The sequence below is a fragment of the Carassius gibelio genome, chromosome A25 (assembly GCF_023724105.1).
Source record: "Carassius gibelio isolate Cgi1373 ecotype wild population from Czech Republic chromosome A25, carGib1.2-hapl.c, whole genome shotgun sequence".
NCBI classification, from domain to species: Eukaryota; Metazoa; Chordata; class Actinopteri; order Cypriniformes; family Cyprinidae; genus Carassius; species Carassius gibelio.
Window position 1 is genome coordinate 6,021,038 of NC_068395.1, and position 24,245 is coordinate 6,045,282.

The 24,245-nt window shown below is 36.5% G+C and overlaps 1 protein-coding gene across 3 annotated transcripts in view; it reads right to left on the bottom strand.

The window, feature by feature from the left end:
• Positions 1 to 358: 358 nt before the first annotated feature.
• Positions 359 to 24,245, bottom strand: part of LOC127947462 (sphingomyelin phosphodiesterase 3-like) — a 35,674-nt gene continuing 11,787 nt past the window's right edge. Inside the window, exons 2-9 of one of the 3 annotated variants that reach the window (XM_052544600.1) lie at positions 21,791 to 21,893; positions 18,449 to 20,165; positions 13,242 to 13,317; positions 9,168 to 9,329; positions 8,381 to 8,470; positions 5,029 to 5,092; positions 4,776 to 4,938; positions 359 to 3,160 (exon numbers count right to left, since the gene is read on the bottom strand). In XM_052544600.1, coding sequence (XP_052400560.1) covers positions 3,059 to 3,160; positions 4,776 to 4,938; positions 5,029 to 5,092; positions 8,381 to 8,470; positions 9,168 to 9,329; positions 13,242 to 13,317; positions 18,449 to 19,858 — 2,067 coding nt within the window. In that variant the 5' untranslated portion in view covers positions 19,859 to 20,165; positions 21,791 to 21,893 and the 3' untranslated portion in view covers positions 359 to 3,058. Of the gene's footprint in view, positions 3,161 to 4,775; positions 4,939 to 5,028; positions 5,093 to 8,380; positions 8,471 to 9,167; positions 9,330 to 13,241; positions 13,318 to 18,448; positions 20,166 to 21,790; positions 22,052 to 24,245 lie in introns of those variants that run through there. The other 2 variants (XM_052544602.1, XM_052544601.1) reach the window with 2 other exon arrangements.

Consider the following 24,245-nt stretch of genomic DNA (forward strand, 5'->3'; position numbering starts at 1 on the left):
TGACAAAATTTCTCCATGTACTTCCCTTTCAATATCAATAATATTTTAGATTACTTTTTTGTTGTTTTTGTTTTGTTTTGTTTTTAAAGTGAGTGTTAAAGGATGTATACAGCTCTACAACCATTTCTCAGTAAGATATGTTTATATAAATTAATACTTTTATTCAGAAAGGATGCATTAAACTTATAAAAGCTTATTAAAGTGACAGTAAAATCATTTATAATGTTACAAAGGGTTTCTATTTCAGAGAAATTATATCTTTTAAACTTTCTATTCATCAAAGGAACACAGAATTCTTTTTTTTTTTTTTACATATTTTTAATGAATAATCAAAACACACACACACACACACACACACTTTTAATCAAAGAGGAAATTTATTATTTTTTTAAATAAAAAGCAGAACCAAAATGCAGTTATAAAGAGCTGACACTGAGAAAGCCTTTCCCTTTCCATTTCCCTCTTGAAAGCCCAACCAGCTGAAAGCTTGAAGCAAGCCGCATTCCTCAAAATAAAAAATAAAATAAAGGGAAACAGCAACAAAAATGAACAGTGTCAAAAACAATATATAGAGAACAGTAAGATCTTATTGGACAGCGAAGAGAGTGAGAAATTTTGAAGCTTCATTTTTTTTTTCACTGCATGCATTTCTACTACAGCTCTCCCTGTCCGACCCTTCAACACTGACCTTGAAAAATGACATAATTTTAGATACAATAGGAAGAGTTTAACTTCAGATTAAATTAACACAGGTTCTTCTAATAACAGATAATCTGAATCATACCCCATGCTCCCTTATAAGCATTAGTACTGGAGGATCTGGATACGGTTAATTATTATGGCACACTGACCTGATTGGAGAATGATACGCAAGATTAAAATTAATGTCAGGAAAGTGCATAATGATCAATGCTGCATTCCATCCTAAGTTTCATATTAGATGCTTCTTTCACTGGCTTCCAACCACAGCTCTGTTTTTATTAATTAAACAATTAAAATAATTTGTAGGATAAATACATTTAAGTTTACAATAAATAATAATAATTGTTTAACAAAAAAAAAGTCTTTACATATACTTTTTAATGACTTTTCACAGTTGTTTTTTGTCCTTTTCTATTAAATAAAAATAAAAAAGAGATTTTTTTGTAATCATTTAAAAAAATTATTTCATACCATTTACAATTTATTATTCATTAACATTTATAAAATACTGACAAAACTCATGTAGCATGTATTTTTAATTCTACATTGCCATATAAATAATCATCATAACTATGCTTTTATAAATCCCACAGTTAGTTGCAATTATCTCCACGTGTTTGATTCAGCAAAAAATTATCTACTCAAAAATGGTTGTTCATTCAGGATTTTCCTGGTCGCACTGTCAAAAGAGTCAATCATCAGAAATCGGACTTCAGTACTTGCGCTGTATATTTTTGATTAATCTAAAACAGATTTGACTCAAAAGCATCACTCATATACATTGCTGATATACTAAAAAGAACCAACACTTTAGAGTTACTCTCCATGCTCAGACCCTTTCAACCCAATGATGAAGACTTGCGTTCCTTTATTATTTTTGTATTTTAGTATGTATTTTCACAACTATGGAGAAGGTGCATAAAAAAAAGAACATTAACACAACCAAACACCTTTTAGTTCTTGTGTTTTAGTAGCATTCTCTTGCACAACTGAATGGAATACAGCATTTGATATGGTTATTCTAAAGTTGTTTATAGGGATACTAATTGGCCAATTAGTCTGTCAGTCAAAACATTACATTGTAAACCTCTAACACAGCAAAAAAGCAGATAAATGAATCATGGGGAATGTAGTCATTTGTAAAAAGCACATAATGTCAAATCTACGAACCATAGTATTCATAAGAATAATGATAATAATAACAATAACAACAACTTAACAAGAGAATTTTAGAGAGTATAAAAGTAATCGTGTTAACACATGAAGAGCGAGCTTCAGTGGGTCTACCTGGGGTAGGTCTTGGGGTACCGTTGCCTGATAAGTGTGTAAACATTTGCAAGGGATGACAATCTTGGCTCAAATATGTAAACGGTGAACACTGCGATGCCTTGTATGACACCATTCTCCTGTGATGGAGCCACAGCAATACTGAAAGAAGGAAAAGTGTTAGGGGATGGGGCTTGAGTGTGAAAAATAGTCTGTGTTAATTGAGTCTCGGGGTTCATGTCAAGCATGCAGGCCATGACAGACATGGCAGTGCACTGGCAAACATGCATTTAGCAACAGTTGGGGGTTAAATTCCCACCAATTGCTCAGTTTTTCCATAGTTTGCAGTGATGGCGCCACTGCCATACTTCAGGACTTGATTAATGCATCCCAGCAGACGAAGAAACATGTTGTTTATCTTAGTGTTACGCGAGGCCATACAATGCAACCTTGATCAGTATTGCATATCAGTCTATAAACTCCCTAAAAAGATGGCACGAGGCCATAGAAACCTTAGAAAGACGTTAGAAAAGAAAGACACTTGCTGAGGTCTTTTGAAGAACGCTGAGGGACTAACTTTAAACACACAGCTGTATATGTCCTTTTCCATACTGTGTGACAGGATGACCGGTACAGTCAATGTACGCATTCTTTCTTCTTACAATGTATAGCCTTCATTTAAATATCCGGGTCATGGCACCAGAAAATGGCCTCCGCCCCATGAAGGGCCCAAGAGAAGCTTCAGACGTGCAAAGGTGAGTAAATCTTTAATTTTGTTCTTCAGATCAGATGTAAACACTGAGAGTCAAGGGGTGGATGGAGAACCAACGTCCACAAAATCTTCAACCATCAAGCTGCTTTCAGCTGATTGGTAGTTTCTCTATTCCTTCACCCCCCTCTCTTGTCTGTGTTCTCACTTCTCTGTCATCCATCGTTTTTTATGACTTACTCAATCACCCTGCCCTCATCTGTCGGGAAGCTTGACAAATGCATCCTCTTGCTGCTTTTCCTTTCACTCAGTTCTCCCACTCTCTCTTTGTCTCTCCCCTTCTCTCTCCTTGGCATTGATTTTTTTAAATTATGGACGGTCCTAAGTCTCCTCTTCTCCAGTTGACACAACCAATCTTGCAGCCACCGAGAGGTGGTCAGTCAATCCAGCAAGTTGAGTGATGAAGCTGAACTCCTCTATATCCTTTAAGGGGTGATAAATCAAGTCTTTAATGACTTTTAAAATGACAGCAAAAATATATTATATAGAAATGAATACCTCTGTGGCTATTTGAATTTGAACAGATGTGACATATAATCTTTTTCTTTAATCCTTATGCTATTCGAACACTGCTCCATGGGATGGCACCAAAGATTTAAGGGTAACACTTTATAATAACTGCATGCTATTAATCATTAGTTAAGCATTAGGAAACATTTAATTCATCATTTATAAAGCATTAATAGACATTTATAAGCAGTTTATAAATACAGATATAAATGATTTATACCTGATTTAAAAGCATATCTATAATGTATTTAATAATTGTTTTTTCATACTTTATTAATGATTAATTTATCATTTCTAAATTAAATATAGCATTATTTACACACCAGTTATTAAGGAGTTGTCAATGGTTCATAAGATTACTTAGAAATTGTAAGTAAATGATTAATAAACTATTTAAATGTGCATTCATACATCTTTTTATTCAGACATATAGTAATAGTTACTTATAGTGTTAATAAATGGTTTATATACATGTATTTCTACTGTAATTCAGGGTTAATTCAGGTAGTTATAAAACATGTAGTTGTTAGTTAACTATTTTTGTGAGCTCATCTAAAGTGAGGACTATTTATGCCTTGTAAAGCTTTTACAAATGAGATTTAAAGGCTGTTAATATTTCTATGTTCTGCCTCACTGTGTGGTGTTTGTTTCCGTTTTTTGTTTAGAAGATAACTGAGCCTTTAAATATCCTTTATAAATGCTTTACAAGGCATAACTAGACTCACTTTAGATGAGCTCACTTAAATAGTTAACTGACCACTACTAAATGCTTTATAACTACCTGAATTTACTACATTTCTTGTGATCTTATGAATCACTGGCAACTCCTAAATAACTGGTTTGTAAATAATGCTATACTTCATTGAGAAATGATAAATTGATCATGAATAAAGTATGTAAATACAATTATTAAACACATTATAGATGCTTTTAAATCAAGAATAAAGCATTTATATCTGTATTTATAAACTGCTTATTACTGTCTATTAATGCTTTATAAATTATGAATAATCTGTTTACTAATGCTTAATTAATGATTAATAGTGTGCAGTTATTATAAAGTGTTACCGATTTAAGTAAGCATAAGTAAACATAATAGGTTACTATGACAAGAATACTGTATAGTTATGAACTGTATAATTTCCCTTCGGTGGAAATTGTTGACTGAAAGGGCACTTTAGCGTCAAAGCCCAACCTTATGTGCATGCCACTTGCACCAATGAAGTAACACTTACTATTTCTGCACAATATAGTGCATATACAGCCCCAAATCATGGCTGTTATTATTTTCTTCACACTAGAAATGTAAAATCAAACCACCTGCACTGCATTTTGGGATATGCTACCCAGTGCAGTATGTTCTGTTGGAAAGTCTATAAACTCAACAGGAGGTGATTTTGTTTATTGACCTCCCATGTGCAGCCCCATGTTTTTGCATTCACTTGTGAGTTTTAGTCACAGTTAGGATTTAGTCATTATTTGCATAATGAACTTGAAAAGGGAAGTATGTTTTTTAATCAGAACTCACCACTTTCCAGTCTTGCTGCAGGCAGTCCTCTTTATAAAGGATGTAATCGATTCTCCTGCCGTTACCTTTTAGGGGGATTTTGCGCCCCTTCTGGCTGGGACAATGGTTCTTGCTGGCAGGGAACACCAAGTACTCTTTTCTCCCCTCTTCATTCTCCATGACTCTGTCAGAGAAATAAAATATAACTGAGTGTTGTGAATGTTTTAAATGCATAATCTATAGATATCTATATTTGTACTTGTGTTCAGCTTACTTTTGTAGGCTCTCTGGTGAGCTGACTTCCTCATCATACAGACCACTTGTGTCCAGATATGTACCTGTATAATATACACATGCAAACATGCACATAGAGTTTATATATGAACTGGAGATATGGATTTTTAACATGTTTATACCCTGAGAGTATGTTCACTTAAAAGATCATTAAATCATTCAAGGAGCAGATATTTGACATCTCAAAGCAATCAAGGTCTCTTGAGAGCAACTAGAGGGACAAAACCCACTGGGACCGCTGAGAGTAACACCAGCACTAAAATGAGCTCAAGGGAAATCTGTATGAGTCACGACTCTGCTTCTGATATATATAAATACATGTTTCTATTTGTCCATCTCCACCAATCCCTTTTCTGTCTTCTGTTTTTGGCTCTTAATACTTCACTGATTCTAGCATAGCCAGAAAGTTCCAGTACTTTCCATCAAGGTGCTCTTTGTGACAACTGTTCTTTATTTAAGGATTTCAGTGGGTCTCCTAAAATTTCTTTAAAAGTTTTGAAAATTAATAATGGGAGTACCAGATTCTTGAGGCCTATTGAAAAGAAAAATGGCCTACATTTCTAATAAAAAAAAAATCGCAAAATGTCAGACATTTTAAAACAGCCAAATATGAATTAGTTCCTACCTATAAAAAATCAGAATGATAAATGTTTGTAACACTACAAATGTACTTTGTGCTTTCATTGTAATCTAACACATCCAGTTTTTTAAGTAGTAAAGTGATAGTATAAATAAGGTAAAATAGATTTAGAAAAAAACAAACAAACATATAAGCAAAGCATATAAGCATATTATATTAGCCTAATTCACACAAGCTGTCTCTCTCTCTCTCTCTCTCTCTCTCTCTCTGTGTGTGTGTGCGTCTCTGTCTCTTTTGCTCTCTTTCTAATAACTTCCTAAATAACTGCATTAGAATGCCATCAACGGCTCAAGCTTCCATTACCAGCTTCAAAATTACGTTTTGGAACTAGCAAAGCAGGCACTTGATGATTTGCTGAAGCTATAATCCTACTCACAATAACGATTTAAGTACAAAAACCGGACGAATCCCTTTAACTATATCATCTGATTGATGTCTTGAAGTGTTTAATAGACAGTATACGTGTGTGTGTGTGTGTGTGTGTGTGTGTGTAAGGAATAATTGACAGTTGTATTCAACTGTTGAATTATTAAAAAAATAATGCACACCCGTGGTGTAACGACTCACCACGTCAGGTGTGCATTATTTTTCTAATAATTCAATGGCCTGTCATCAGTTATTCCTTAGTACATACACTGTGGTAAACTGTGGTTTATCACACCCTTTGTTCAATTTCTCTAACCACACACAGGCCTGATTACTGCCACAACTGTTCTTATCAAGAAATCTCTTAAATAGGACCAGCCTGACAAAGTAAAGACCAAAAGATCCTCAAAAACTGGCCATCATGCCGAGATCTAAAGAAATTCAGAAACCAATGAGAAAGAAAGTAATTGAGATCTTTCAGTCTAGAAAAGGTTGTAAAGCCATGTTGGGACTCCAGTGAACAACAGTGAGAGCTATTATTCACAAATGGCAAAGACATGGAACAGTGTAGAACCTTCCCAGGAGTGACCAGCCAACCAAAATTACCCAAAAAGAACAGCGAAGACTCATCCAAGAGGTCACAAAAGACCCCACAACAACATCCAAAGAACTGCAGGCCTCACTTGCCCCAGTTAAGGTCAGTGTTCAAGACTCCATAAGAAAGAAACGATTTGCATGGCAGGGTTCCAAGACGAAAACCGCTGCTGAGCAAAAAGAGCATAAAGGCTCGTCTCAGTTTTGCCAGAAAACAAGATGATGATCCAAAGACTTTTGGGAAAATATGCTGTAGATCGAAAATTTTGGAAGGTGTGTCCCCCATTATGTCTGGTGTAAAAGTAACACGGCATTTCAGAAAAAGAACATCATACCAACAGTAAAATATGGTGGTGGTAGTGTGATGGTCTGGGGCTGTTTTGCTGCTTCAGGACCTGGAAGACTTGCTATGATAAATGGAACCATGAATTCTGCTGTTTAGCAAAAAAACCTGAAGGAACATGTCCAGCCATCTGTTCGTGACCTCAAACTGAAGCGAACTTGGGTTCTGCTGCAGGACAATGATCCAAACGCCCCAGCAAGTCCACCTATCCAGTTTTTGCTGCTAAGGGTTGCCCAACCAGTTATTAGGGTTAGGGGGCAAACACTTCTTCACACAGGGCCATGTAGTTTTGGATTTAGTTTTCCCTTAATAATAAAAACCTTCATTTAAAACGGCATGTTGTGTTTTCTTTGACTATTTTTTTTTTTTATCTGAAACATTCAAGTGTGACAAACATGAAAAAACACGTTTTACACCACTGTGTGTATATATATATATATATAAACGCATAAAATTTAAAGCAAAAGATCTATGTTTCAAATAGTAAAATATAAAGTAAGATATTTATTTAATAATATTATTAATATTTTAACCAAAGTCATAAAAAGAACATTATGTTATAGTTGAAATCTGACTTGAGTAGTGTGGGATCCAAGAATTCTTGAATCAAAAAAGATGCGTCATGGACTAAATAAGGTTGAGTACTAGAGCTTATTAACTAAATATTTGTCATTCCTCTATACAGAGTTTCAATTGTCATACCCTCACCAGGCCATGAACCTCAGAAGAGAAGAAAAAACAGGGTGTGCTATGAAAGAGAAGTGAAACACACCCACATCTGGTGCCCACTGAAATCAGAAGTGTCATTAAAGGCCTTCACTCTGTTAGATCTATTTCAGATGTGGGGCTGGGCAAGAACTTCTCTCCTGTGGTCTCCTGCCAGCTCATCTAGTGCACTGTACACCATCTGTGTGTGGCCATGGAGAGCACTGCTGTGAGACATCTAATTTAGCTCTGACATGGAAGCAACTTTACAATTGCAGAGAAACTTTAAGAAAAAAAGGTTATAAGAGACTATTTTTGTATGTGTCTGGAAAAGGTTCGGATGAAATGAATATGCTAATAATTGCATTCATATACACAATTTTGTATTACACATACCTTCCATTAAACATTAAAACCTTGATGTTGATATTACATGCACATTAACCATTTGTGTCTCAACTACCCATCTATAAAATGGATGTTATACATTAAATGGATATGTATCTTTGCATTATTACATCTATTATCAGAACCCTCTGTAAGATTTGCACCTGCTTTCTAGATATTTGCATCAGTTCTTGAAAAACCCACATTGGTAAACCTCAAGTACAGATCTCTATCCACTAACCCACAACACCCCAGCTTTAATGGCATTGTCTGTAGAACTTCTTTTACTAAACTCACCCAAAGCCCACGGTTTGTCTTCTCCAGGACCAAGACGACAGGGGTCTTTATAATGAGTGAAGAGGGCATGCTGCTGTTCCAGCTTGTCCTCTGAATAACAGAAACCATGTGAGAAAGAGTCGTTCAGAAAAGGTTACATTGCCTCCTTCTGGTCATACACAACAAGCTGATTAATATTAGCAGTATTATAGAATGATAGTTCAGGCTATAAAATATACATTAAATAATAATAATAATAATTGTGAAAGATTAAACTCTTGTTATTATTAAAAGTAATTAAAAATTTTAATCATTAAATGCAATTAATATTTATTATTATTATTATTATTATTATTATTATTATTATTATTATTATTATTATTTATTATTAATAATAATAATAATAATATATTAATTAAATATTAATACAATTAATTATAAATATTAATACAGTTTCTGGCATTACCCCCCCCCCCACAACATTTTTATTTAAAAATACTAACAATAATAACAATAGCAATAACAATAATAACAACAACAATATTTATAATAATTTTTTTTTTCATTAGTATCAATGATTTTGCCGTGATTTTATAAAAGAAATGGACCAAGTAAAATTGGAATTGTTGTTAGTCACATTTTAAGATAATTTTGTGGGGGAAATGTCATGGAATGGGTTTAAAGATGCTAACATATGTTTAACACAGCTGTTATATATGCTTATTATTAGTACATAAATGTATAATCAATCTAGATGTTTATTGTTTTAGAATACAATTTCCAGCTGTTTGTGAGATAATGTTTGCACCTGAAGAGCAGTTGTCAAAGTTAAGATCTCCTAGGACGACGTCGAAGGCCACCTGATCTTCCAGAACCTTCTCCCCGTCCATGGGTCCCGAGGTGGCCCTCTTGAACTCTGCACCCCACTCCAGCAGCATATCCAACTGCTCGCAGCGCACCGATGAATCACCTGAGAGAGGAATACAGATTTACACAAACAATACCTAAGATCTGAAATGTTAGAAAACCCTGGATTTCATTTTATGGAGGGTTTTATTCAATAAAGTCCATATTGAGCGCATTGTGCAAAACAAATCTTTCGATTTCGGTGAAATGTTATGAAATAGCATCGCACTAAGGCGCCTCCAGTTTATTACATTTTTACGACTCGATCTGAGGTGGTTATGGCAGATGTAGCAATTTAATGAGGCCAGGGTGGGAAAACAGAGACAGGAAGGGTGCGAAAGAAGAGTAGTGAAGAAAAGGAAACGAGGAGATCATCTGTAACATCTCCCCTCTGCTTTAGTGGAGCTGGCAGGGGCAGGTGTAGAAGAGAAAGAGAGAGAGAGAGAGAAGAGAAAAAGAACAGCATTTCAGCTGTATCCCTCATACATTTAATTAATTTAGAAGTCTGTATGTGTTGCTGGTGGTAAAAGAAAAAATCTCTTAAAGGTGTATTGTATAATTTCTGCTTCACTAGTGTTACCAAATGGAACTGCAAAACAATTACTGTTTACATGATTAATTGTTACTGATTGATCTTGGCATTCTGCAGTCATTTATTTTATATATATTGCTAAATATATTGCAAAAGTCTCTTATCTCTTTTTTAAGACTGCATTTATTTTATCCAAAAAAAAAAAAAAAAAAAAAAACATTTTGAGATATTATTATTTAAAGACAGTTTTTTTTGAGATTTTTTAATGAATACAAAGTTTATAAAAAGTATTTATTTGAAATAGAAACCTTTTGTAAATTTACTGTCAAAAAAAGTTATTGCTTCACAGAGGACGCATAATTAACATTACAATCCATAACCACTATTGCAAACAATGCAGTTGAGGACTCGACAGAAAACAGAATGGCTGAATGATCCTTTCATTTAAGCAGAATACCTCAAATGGAGATCGCTGAACTCCAGCTTCCTTGTACACCACTATATTTCGATGTTTTCAGATCATATCGCCTCCGCTGAGAGAGGTCGTGTGAATGTTTGCCAGATTGCATAAAGCCAAAAATCTGACAGAGTATGTATTCGTTTAACAGAAAAACTCTAATTGGGGGGATTTGAGGTCTTGATATCTGGCAAACATGAATACTCGCATAATAGAGTCTTGTACAGCAGTCTGAAATTATGTGGCTCCAGTTTTAAAAAAATAAATAAAATGATTTTGGTAAAGGTCTTTTAAAGTTCTTTTAACTACATTTTAGTCTCATCTTTTTTCATCAACGATATTGTATGTCCATTTAGTCTCAGTGATTGTTTAATGACATTATTATTGTCTTGTCATCGTCTCGTTTTCATCAGGGAAAAAACCTAGAACATTTTTCATCATAATTTTCATTAACGAAATGACCACTAATTGGAAGATGTATTTTCAAACTTTGAATCATTGATAAGAAATTTACATGTAGAGACCATATTGATGTACTGGGTTCCATTCTATTCCTTAAAATGTATATAAAAAAAAAATATATATATATATATATATATATATATATAAGTCTTCAATTTGTCTTTATAAAACCAGCAGAAATCCTGCATTAGACTATATATCTATAACTGGAAAATTCCCTACCTTTTCTAGGCCTGAAAATTAGAAATCTGAGAAAAGGCGATACTTAAAAGAATCAATTTAGAACTCTATTAGCCATAAAATAGCAAAAACTGAGCTGGTTTTTCCTTCTAGGTGAAATCTCTACACTGCATAAGAAACCACAAGTCCAAGGCAAGTGAATGACCTCACATAGATGTGTCAGGAGAATAACTTCAATCTGCCTCTGCACTGTCAAAGTCACACACACACACACACACACACACACACACACAATGTGACAGGGGGAAAAAGCAATTGACAATATCCAGAGACAAAGCTGCCTCCTCTATTAACTGAACCACACTTGTCCCTGAAAGTCCCTGTCCAGCATCATCTCCAACATAATCAGGTTTCTCTTGCCTTCTTTCTGTTTCTTGCCTTATTCCCTCGTTTCATTTATCCTCCTGAAATAGCCCCTGCTCTAAATTTAGAACGGGTGGCAGACACACAGAGGCGTAGGTGGATCCTGGAATAGCAGGAGTGTCTTCTTAAAAAATGAGCGCTAGAGGCCACAAGCTTTAAATAGGGCTGACGCCAGGATCGGCGAGAGCCCGTCGTCATGGGAACCGGGACCCTGTGGGCGAGTGGGACGCGCTGATTAATCAGAGCAGAAAACAAGGGTCAACATGCAGTGATGTCACAGGCCCTGCATGTAGAGTGGTGATTCGTGTGTGCGTGCATGACACAAGATACAAGACACAAGCACAGAAGAGTGGGTTTTCACAGGTTGCACACAAACACTCGCATCCACACAACTGTTTCCCCGCTCTGTGTGGAAATCTACTCAGATGTACGGAAAACGAGCAGTAGGATCGGGACAAACCTGTCAGGATCACTCTGCATCACCATGCCAGTCAGACTACTGCAACACCACTGGGGGATAAAACCTGAAAAACCCACGCAACCTTGTGGTCCTGACTAGAAAAATAGCTTTATAATTACACTACTATTTCATATAAAAAAATTACTACAGATAATAATTAAGGTTTGTTTATTGAAACATATATTTATAATATGACATTTATAAAAATAAAAATAAATGTATTATTAGATTAAGGTTTGTTTATAAGCTTAATTTAGTTTCATTTGTTAGTGTACAACAACAACCACATCATCAACAAGAAGAAACAATAATAATAATAATGAATATTATTTATTCTACTACTATGAAAGATTTAATTATATAAAAGATTAATTATTTTGATAAATGATCTGATATGTTTCTTCTTCTTATGTAAAAATGGCAATAAATAGTATTCAAATGTCTGCACAGTAACTTGCTGCTGTCTGCTAAATGTCTGCTAAATGCATAATTGCAATTCATGTGATAATTAACAATTACAATAAGACAAAAAATAAATAAATGCTCAATAACGCAGCTGTAGTCCTGCTTCACAATTAAGAGTCTCATTTTTTTTTCAGTAGAGATACCCATAAAACAACCTTCAAGGATCATGAAACACTAAACTACATTTTCTGAGATCTTAACAGAGGTGTCTATGTAAGAGAAAACTGCAACCACTGCACCATTTTCGTCTCACGTGTTTAAAATCAAAGTTGTGGCTTGCAACTGAATAATTATTGATGAGACTGTGAGTCTGTCCTATGAGAAGATGCCTCGCTTAATTATTCACAACAGCACATGTTGATTTCCTATGACAGACGCTTCAGACTGCGAGATCGCGCACATTCAGAGACACGTTCAGAGACTGAGAGCGAGTGTTTGTTTTTGCTTTGTAAAATCTCTTCTGTAGACCTTGAGTCTCCAACACGAACTTGATTCTTCCAGACTGTGAATGTAACTGGTCTTTACAGCTCCTTGATGTAACCGATCAAACAGCTAATATAAACAGAGTAAAATAAGCCTAGAAAGTTATTAAAAATTCAACAGTGCGGTCTTACATATTTCTCATGCAGAGTGTAAATTCAAACATCTGTGCATTAATTTAGAGCTCTCACAGGATGTGTGTATTCATGTAATATACAGTGAGCTTACAACACCATGTATAATATATATTAATTGTTTTGTGTGTAATAGTGAATTGCATCTTGCATTTGAGGGAAGCTTTGATGATTTTATCACAGTAAGAGCAAAATATGCAAACACACACTGACCTCTAATTTATATGTAAAAAAAAAAACAATAATAATTTCAAAATCAACAAAGAACTTTTATTTTTGGACATTTAATCCTTTATGTCTCTTTGATATCCTGGTTTCAGGTATGACTAGACATGAGATATCCAACTGTCTGCTCTATTTGTATGTTTATATGTGATACCTACCTTCAATAGCGTGCAGATGAGTACAAGTGATGTATCCAACAACCCGCTGATCCTGAGCAGAGCTTCCCACCTGCACCTGAGAGAATAGAGCAGGAGGACAAAAGAGATTGAAGAGTGAGATCTTTGCCACATCAAATGTGTTCCAGAAATGCAAAATCAGGTTATCAAGTGCCGTCAACACCCCTGAGCGCTGTTGCACTTTTTCCTCTGTCAGCTTCTTCTGTCACAACACTCCAGATTCCTTTCATCTGTCTGTGGCTTGTCTGGGGACCGTGTTAAAAGGTAATAGTCGGAGCATGCACACTTCAAAACACCTGCTCATATGATCATTTTATCCAGCCACACCAAATTCCCCCATTTCTTGATGTTTTTCTTTTCTGGCTCATGCATTATATCGGCCCATAGTGAGCAGATGGACTGAATATTTCAAAAAGACAAACTGATTAGTAAGTGGAGAGCTAATTTATCATGCCTAAAATGCTGCAACATCAGCACTAGTGTTTTTTTTTTTTTTTGCTTTCTCACACACACACACACACACACATTTGTTTTAGTGAAAAGTGGGGACATCACATAGGCGTAATAGTTTTTATACTGTACAAACTGTATATTCTATGGCCCTACACCAACCCTAAACCTAACCCTAACCCTCACAGGAAACTGTGCAATTTTTCTTTCTCAAAAAAAAAAAAAAAAAACTCATTCTGTATGATTTATAAGCGTTTTGAAAAATGGGGACATGGGTTATGTCCTCATAAGTAACCCTCTCCTTGTAATACCTGTGTCATACCCATGTCATTATACAGAGTTGTGTCCTGATATGTCACAAAAACATGCCCACACATCATAAAATGATCAAAGAAAGTAAAGATTTGACTGAAAAATATGTTTTTGCTGCAGGCTTTGTGTATCATGTTAGTTCCAGCACTGGCATCTCTCTGTCCTCTTTTCATCCAGACGGCTCATTCAGTGTAAATCAAATGACTTACTTTGGCTCATTCCCAGCAAGGACATTCAAAGTGCTGAGAGCTACAATACAGCTGGACATAGTTTCTCAACCTCCTTCAAAATACTGAAGTCTTCCACAAAATGCAAGTTCTACATTTCAGCAGCATGCGATAATACATTTTCATTGTTTTTCCAGAGGAGATTTGTAGATTGAATTACACTAATGAGAGTCTCTCCATGTGTTCTGTACCATGAGCTCAGTGCATTGGATCAAACAGGGCTACTCTTTCATTTCATCACTAGCTTTTCCCTCACTCGGCTTCATTGACTCTCTCTGTTTCACAGCTTTACAGCCTCTCTTTCTCTTTCTGTGTCCTTGTGTATGAATATTTCAAACATTTATCCATGCTTGGCTGAGTGTGTGTGTTTGTACTGACAAACTAGAGGAAGAAACTCAGATGGGTGGAAATGTTTATATATTTCTACAGTATCAGTAACGCCAAGTACCAACAATTAGATGACAGCTAACTGTTTTTCAGAGCTCATGGTTTAATCGTTTCTATAATAAAAAAAAAATATTTCAATAATTTATATAAAATAATATGTTAGATATCATATTAGTTTTGCTGTGGTATTGAAATGTGTATATAAAAATATAAAGTTTCATTGATAGGTGTTGACTGCTGTATTAAGTGCAAGGGTTTTGTCTGACCTTGGACAGTGTTTTATCTGAGATAAAGTGCATGCGATGTATGATTATGTGTGCACACATGCAAATAAGTGTTAATGAGCAGTGTGCTAATTGGAATGTGCTGCTTGTGAGATCTCTTAAAAGGTTAAACAATTATTTGCCCAAAGGAGAAACAGTCAGCTGGCTCAGTCAGTCCATCACACACACACACAAACACACACACACACAGAGAGGCTTGGCTGTCTAATAAACTTACTCCGGTTCTTCTCATCCACTCCTACTGGCAGCTTGAATGCTGAGCTGATAACACACACAGCAAAGACATCACTTTAACTGAAGATGGCTAGTACTTTACACTAACAAAGCTTTGCAAATAGAGCTGACCACAGCAGGAGCAAAGTGTCTTTTACCGCTGAAAGACAACACTGATTACTATACAATCTCCAAGATTTAGAGGGACATTTTGCAATTTTGCAGTATTTTAATTTCCCTACTAAAGACTATGCGTAATTACAGTAACATTTTCTTGCATTAAAAATAGTAGTTTTATGCAACCGTTTTCCTCTTTCATGATCCACAAGCAGAACAAATTTATGAGTATGCCTCTCATAAATCCATTTGTATATAATTGTCCTATTGAATTGAATGTGACAACTTACATAAGAATGGATTTATGCAATATTAATGCAGATTCACATCTCGGTTTTTTTTCATGAATGGTCATCTGACCTTTAAACAAGCTGCATTTGCTACTGTACCTTTAACACTTTGACCTTTAAAAACCTCTGCTATGATTTATTTTATTACGAATGATCTGGGTGAATAAGTTAGTTCTGCATTTTGAATGCTGACACATGAACTATTCGTTTTTTTTGGGGAGCAATGAAAGTAATAAAAGCAATGTCTGACCAACAAGATAGGCTCTTTTTAGTTTTTGAAAGAAGATGCTCACCAAGGCAGAATTTATTTGATAAAAATTATCCCTCCTTATATGGAGAGTTCTTAAATAATAATAAGAGACCTGAACATACATGCTAAAAGGCCTAAATTAAAGGACCGCTCAGTCCTACGGGAAGCATTTTTAATTAATATTTCCTCTCCACACACATCCCTCCCTCCCTCACCTGTTCATTTTACACCTCTTCCTCCACCACAAATTATTTGATGAAGCTTTGAATGTTTATTTATCAGTAGCTGAACTTTTATTACCCATAATGGCCCAGGGATGAAAAGCAGTGTTGCAATATTACTAACCTTTGCTTTCAGTAGTGGGAGAGTTGTTATGCTGTTTGCATTTTCCACTGTTTTTCGACTTTCCAGAATTATGCATTTTGTGTAAATGAATCAGTTTAATTTAATAGTTTAATTGAATTTCTTTGTTTTGTGCAAGATAAACACTGCTCTGTTTGTAAAAACAATGATCATCTGATAATTATTTTTAAAAGATACTGACCCCTGGTAATCTACTTTGTAGCTGGTAGTGAAGCTAACGGCATTTTAACTGCAATGTAACTACTTTGAAATTGTAACTTTTAAAGCCACAAACGACTTTTGTTTAAAGTAGCTTCTCCAGTACAGAAAGGTGTCCTTATGGTGATTGGTGAATAACATGACAGGTAGTGTGAGAAAAGAACAAGACAGAAAGGGAGACACTGACCTTCCACATCCCCATTCCATCTGAGTGTGTTAATTGAACTTTTTTTTTTCTTTGCCAAAGAACTGAAGTGTGAAATTTCTACTAACTAATTATTTTAGGTTTTGCTCCAGTTGTCAGGCTCTTGTGGGATTTTCACAGCAGTTATTTTCCGTAATTATCTGTGCCTTTCAACTGTACGGTCTTAAACTAACAGTTCAAACTATTTCTAGTCCTAAACTGTGTACTAGCTACATAATGTAGCAGCTTGGGTAGCCCCGCCCATTGTTGAATCTCATTGGCTAAAAAAAAATTCACTGAATGACAGACATATTCTGTGGTTCAACAGATAAGCAAGAAGGAGTCCAAGACCTTGGAGGAGTATCCAAAGAGCATCAATAACTTCTAGAATCAGTTGGTTAAACTTATACCCCAGTAAAAGATTGAACGTCAATTCAAGTAAGAATCTTTTTAATAAGTACATGTTCAGGGCAAAGGCACTGACCTTCTGTTTCTCTGTGTACATTACTCAATATTTTACAGGCTGGTCTCTCTCTAGCACACATACATTCAGAGTTAGTATTTGGCAGCTTTGTCTGACACACAATGGCGGCTGGCCTCTTGCCCTTTTGGAGGGAAAAAGAGATCAGGTCTGGAATGCGGCCAGAATTGGATACATTGCTGAGAGAGTAATGATATCTCAACCCTAAAAGCCTGTGCTCACTCTAAATGAGGGCTACACAAACAAAAACACAAGCTAATATCAAGCACAAATATAGACACTAGTTAACATGTGCTTAGCATGCAACATCATGTTACTAATGTGAGCAAATAGCAACATTATTGCAATTAACGTGTAACGTGTCAGAGGACTAAAATGTTTTAACAACAGTGCAAAGCACAACAACTTTCCTTGTTGTTCATACGCTGTCCATAGCTAGCATAAACAAAACGACTTATTGTAATTTAAACTGAAAACTAGCATGGCGCTACTAGCATTCAACTGGTCAATTCATTGTACATTCATGAAGAATTCAGAACAATCTCTTGATCACATTTGGCGAAACCCAACGCTTGTTATGTTCTATGCTCTTAAATTAAAGTAAAGTTTCAAATGAAACCTATGTCACATAATGCAAAACATTTACCAGAAGAAAATGTACCAGAGCACATAAAGATCTATGGAAACACTTTCATAACTGTAATTAAATACCACCTTAGTTCATAATCCATCAGCTACTAGCACATTCACCACTTCTTATATGAATCTTATGTAGAACGCTAGCAACAGAAGCTGTAGGACTAATGAGCCTTTCTTTACAATATCCAGACTAAAATGAGAATACAATATTGTTTAAGAGAGAAACTATTTTTTTAACATTAATATCTACTCAGCATACGTGCACAGCCTCATTAAGACAATACATAATGCAATAGGTCTGTACGTCCAGCCATGCTTAAACAAAGAGCGGAAGCCTGTGTTTCTGAAGGCATGACAGATGAGTTTTTCAAAAAGGCCCTCTAGGCTACAAAGGGCTAGTTGTAAATTATTCAGACTGTTTGTGAAAACTCAAACAAGAAGTCCAACTTAAAGTCCAGACACGTGCAACAGAAAATTCAAGAACTGGAACATGCATCAAATGTTGTACAGCAGGTATAAACAATGATAATCAGAATGAACTTGCTGAATATAAATAATAACTCTTAAATATCCCTTTAGATTGGAGGTCTGGGTGTTCAGTTAATCATGCTAAAAGCTGCACTGGTTCAAATGCAATTTACATCAAGGGTGTAGCATAAACTAGCAGAAGGTAAACATAAGGAATCCAATATCTTAGATTTAACAAATGTAAGGATTTCAATCAAGAAAAATTGCTTAAAATTTGATATGCTGAGTCTAAATAAAGCCATAAGAAAGGAGTATAACAAGCTCACCTTGGCGAAAAGAACTCCTTTAGCAGCCAGAGCATCCTCGCTGCGCCCATTAGGGAAGCACTCGTAATGGGCATCCAGAATAGGGTAACGACTGGCCAACAGAAGCCCACTGTTCAAGAACTTGAACTGGGAGCAACAGCCTTTCCAGCCATAGCGTCCCACATCGCTCAGCACAAAGGGAAAGTAGCGGTGCAGCTGCCTTCTGAGCCTGTCTGCAGCTCGCCTTTCGAAGACTTCCTGTAGACAAAGGAAGTCCAGGTTGGCTGGAAAAAAGGCAGAGATCTCATGGTCAAAACCGTCATCCCCATGACGCCGTTTGCGCCCAATTGGCCTTTTAAAGACTGAGGTGCGGTGTTGTGAAAGGGTGTTGTTGGGGGAGATGCCTCCATCAGCTGCGTGGAAGCGAACTAGGGATTCCCGGGAGGCTGTACGGCTTTCTAGGCTACCCATATCCCCATCCCAGGTCTGATGGTTTCCTTTGTCAGCCTCAGTCGGCTCAGAATCAGGAGAGGTGATGCTAATTTGCACTCCAGCGGGATGGAGAGGACAGTCTTCTGAGTTCTGGATGATGTTGCTATGTACTGGACAATCAACAGAGGAGTGCGGGTCTGCAAACTGGTGGACGGCACAATCAGGAGCATGCTCTTCTCCATTGGGGTGGAGGGGACACTCTGAGGAATTCTGGGCCCCAGTGCTGTGGACAGGGCAATCCGAGCCTGTACCTCCTGAGGGGTGAACAGGACATTCAGTTAAGGCCTCAGTCTCAGTTTCAGTGGTGACCACAGGCTCAGGGCGATGGTCCAAAGATGAGGTGCGGCGGAAGCCCTGGGTGGCCACACTGCAGAAGGATGCCGCACTGATGGATGTATTAGTGGGCGAGTCAATGTATATCTTTATCTGGGGTCTGCTGGCACCATTACGGATTCGCTTGCCCACTTCACGAGCTCGGCGTTGAGTGTCAGCAAGGTTGTTGAAGCGCGCGAGTGAGTCCGGCAGCAAGCAAACATTGGCACTGCCAAAACAAAAGCTGCGACCTTGTGGACGCCACTCAGCAAGTGCTGCCCTGGTTCCAGCCGATGATCCTTGCTCAGCACCATGCTTGTCTGCTTTCTGATGAGAGTAGATATAGGGGTTCCTGATGGTCTGCAGTGGGGCCCACAAGAGGAAGCCAATAAAAGCAAAGGGTAAGGATGCCAGTAACAGCACCAAGTAGAGAGGTGTAGAGATCAGGACCCCAAGTGCCAAAAAAGAACAGGGATCTTGGGAGCGTATACGCTTCTCTAGTGATGTTGCTACACAGGAGGCCAACAACCGGTCCAACAGCCAGTAGCAAGGGAAAACAAAGGCCCAAGATAGACGGCTCAGAAAACTGAGGAAGGCACTAGGGTAGGGAGAGGTGTGCAAGACCATTTCTGGCTCACCTTGTAGACCAACTCCCAGCCAAAAAAAAAAAAAAAACAGTACAAAAAAAGAACTACAAAGTTAACCCTCCCCCCTGTGGCAGACAGAGGCACACTACATGGTTCATGGGTCCTTCGCTATGTCCGACTGCATTTGGGATATACAGGGCTCTGTGCCCAGCCTCTTCCCTCCTTGGTGATGGTCTGCAGTGCTAGAGTCTCCTGAAGAATCTGATCATGGTGATGACGACAAAAAAAACCTCCTGGGATCCAGAATATTTCAGGCACGGAAAGGGGTGGCCTTGTCAGTGCAGAATCTGCAGACAAGCAAAGGGAGGGGGAAACAGAATACACAGGCAATCAGATGAAAGTAGAGGATAATGTGCAATTAACAAATTGGATCCCAGTAAAATTTCAAATGTTTTGAAAATCATGATGAACAATAAATAATAGCTTTTCACAGAACGCAGAGTGTTAGGTCACCAAATGTAGCCTGCTATGTAAGTATGCTACTAAAAGACACATTTGTGCCACAGATGTGTGTTTCTGAATTGGGTTTGGTAAAATATGTCATTTAAAATAGCATGTTGTTAGTAAATAAAATAAAAACTTGTACGGAATACAAGTGACCTCATAAATGTTGTTATTCAAATCTGTGCAACCAAAGTGGGATTTTTTAGACAGAGGGTCTACCAGATGTGGCTTATTATCCCAAATGACCTTCTGACTTTAACAAAGGATAAATTAGGATAATTATAATTTAAAAAGCTACCACTGCACAGGTGATACTGTAAAATATGACAGAGTGGTGATGATTTTGTAGTTGTTCAGACAGAAACAGGCCGTTACAAACAAATGGAGCAGATGATGAGGAAGATTAGACTACAACCACACAGAAAGACAATTACACTGATTAGTTAAAAAGATGATAGAGAAAAATATTATCTGTCTTTGTCACAAGAACCAATTAAACTTGCCTTGTTCTTAAACAAAGAACTCAGATACGTAGGTGTTATGGTTCCTTTGTTTTAGACCCTTTATTCTATGTGATTTAAAATATTTTAAATAGCAAAATTATAAAAATATAAGTAATATAAATATTATTAAATACAGACTAAATTGAGCTTAACATAAAAAAAAAAAACATACAAAAAAAGTTTAAATGTTTTTTGTTGTTGCTGTTGTTGTTTTACCGCTTCAGTAAGGGGGTTTTGTACCCCTAAAACTTTCCCTCCACTTATCGGATATTTAAACACCTTCAACAAACCTGACAATTAAAAACAAGACTTTTTTCTCATAACAATGTCATTATTTTTGAGATTGTAAAAAACCTAAGAGCTATAAAACTTAGTTTTAAAAGCAGCCATTGACTTAGCTCTCCTTTTATGTTGAGATGCTGGTTCACTTTTTTAGCGGCAGATGCTCCCATTCGAAACCCTGACCTAAATCATCAATAGATTTACCACAGATCAATGAGGACAGGTCAGTCTTTGACACAACCAGGAAATCTATTTATTACTGTTGTGGTTTATAACTGGCTTGACAGTTGACACTGATGTCAAGAGACTAATTAACAAAAACCAGAAAGACAATTTCACAGGTTGTGATTTAACATCATATTCAAATTATCACAATCCAATTAATCCCCAGTATATAAACTCAAGTCCCATCCCACATATTTCTCACTGAATATACTGTTTCACTCAGAAATACACCACATTACAGAATTATAATAGGTTGTCAATACCATTTCATGTAGATCATTAAGGACAACTATTGCACATTTACACATACCAATGACCTTTCTCATACAATGTCCTCTAAAATTCTACTAAAGCGCAGATATACGACTGTATTTTACCAGATAAGAGTAAAACAGTTTCCCTAGATATGCATAACACAAAGCTTCACGTACAAATAATCCCTTTGCATCCACACTCACCTCATCTGCACACACACTCAATCTGTGGAATAATCATTTCCAGGGTTTTATCCATCACCACCTCCTAATCTGTGCTGGACTGCTGTGTCGACTGCATAGTGGCCTAGAAGTGAAGAAAAAAGAATCTTTTTTTCTGAGAGGGCTGATTTTGACAGCATGCTGTGAGCACGGTTCTGCTGGGGAAAATTTGAGCCGTCCAACTCATAGAGTGACAGACGTCAGTGCACGAGAACAGGAAGAGGAAGAGTGTAGCAAATGAATGTGTGGTAGTTTGCAGCTGTGCATGCTGTATACATGCGCATTACCACACACACATGTGCGAGGGGGGTTAAGGAACCGTGTCTTTAGGTTAAGCTTGCCTACTGTTGAGCAGCTTTCAGGTCACACACAAGCAAACACACACACACACACACACACACACAAAGCTTGTGCATCTGGTGCAACAACAATGTCCTCCACTTTGTCCTGCTGTCATTTTGCCTCTGAACTGAGCTGCTATATAGTTTTGTAAAACACACATATACTTAACCACAAATTCACACTTACATCTATACTGAAACTGACAGATAAATAGATGGATATCAGTCCCCAGAAATTTTTTTTGCCCAAAGATGCTATTTAATAGCTCCGGAGAAATTAGTTCACTTTTATTTAATTTATTTCTTTTAGAAATTTGAATAAGAATTATTTTATTTCAATTTTATTTTAATTCCTAAAAATGATTTTTAAAGTTTTAGTTAACAACAAACCAACCACAACATTACCGAGATCTCATTTTTCCTCCCTATGGCCGATATCATCCATTTTCTCTGGTTGAAACAGTTCTCATTGTGTTCAGGAGACTTCTAACTGCGGTTTTCAACAACTGGGCCCCTGTTCTCTGTGTCTACTTTAAGTGTATGCACTTAAATGTTACATGTATCTTTAATAACCTTCCTATGTGAGTCCATATTGCTCTAGTAGAGACCAGAAGCCTGATAATCAAGACAATAAACTAAATGAATGCGGAGACCAACAGGAAGTCTGTTAGCTAACACTTGGTTTAGAAAGCCTCAGCTATAGATCTGTTTAAACACGAATCCTTCACTTTAAAATCAATACTGATCACAACTTTCCCCGTGAGGAAAGAGAGAGACTCTGACAAAAGTCACGTCAACGACTGTGACTGTTTACCAGCCAGTTTAAACCTATAAACAGAATTTGTTTTGTAGAAGCTAATAATTTTTGATTATGTATTTGATTGAAGTGACTTACAAAAGCTGTCAAGAACATGTCTATGTCAAATGATTACTATATATATATATATATATATATATATATAAACTATATTAGACTAAAACTATGGAATTACAATTAGAGATTAGTTTAGATATATGTAAATGACCTCCTTAAGGTTGATTAAAGTAGAACAACTAAGACAATTAAAGTGATACGGTTACACTGTCTCTTCAAAAGAATGTTTTGTTTAAGAAAATGATTAAGAGAATGTTTCTTTTTAAGAGATGTATGTCTTTAAGAATGCATACGAATACTGTTGTACATATGTGCATATATGCATGTTTTAGTGTTGGCCTTTGTCAGCTCACTAATTAATTTGCTTGTGTGTGGACATTCTTGGTGGGGCGGTGGGGGGTGCAGGTTTTGGTGTTTCTTTGTGTGTGTGTGTGCATGCGTATGAGATAAAGCTGATAAGTGTGCATGAGGTGCTGGTTTTGTATCCGGTAGCTTCAGAGATCAATGCAAACTCATCAGTGGGGCTGTGCTACTTTTCTATTGGTTCATTATTAATGGACCACAGGAAGAGAGAGATAGCCATAAAGGAAGAAAGAAAAAGCGTCAACTTCAGCCACAGGAAGAGAGAGATAGCCGTAAAGAACGAAAGAAACAGATTCAACTTTAAAGGCCAGAAACATGATTGGTATAGATATTTTACTTAATTTTTTCATAGAATCAACAAGGATAGCTCAATAAAACATACTGTGACATACGCACAAGCTCTGAGGTGCTTTTCTTTTGCACTTTTATGTCAGGTTCATTTATCTCATCTTTTAATTTCCTTTAGAACTCAGGCTTTGCTTATTCTTTACTAATGTGTATATGTGTGTACGTGCATGTTTGTGTGTGTGTGTGTGTGTGTGCGCACCAGAGTGAGCGGGTGACACTGAACTGAGCACACTCAAGGGAGTTTGTTGCCATGGCAACACTGCACTCACTCATGAACAGCATTGCAGTTGTCTATCAGTCTGGTCAATGCCCATTTAGTAAGATGCAAAACACACACACACACACACACACACACAAAGACATTATTATATAAATAACAAAAATTATTACATACCTATTTCCATGGTTCAAGTCCAAAATACATTTTAGTATTGCCATGCTATGCATGCATAAAATAAAATAAAAGTTGCCATATCCGATTGCATTGAAACAAGGTTTCTCAAGTAAAAAT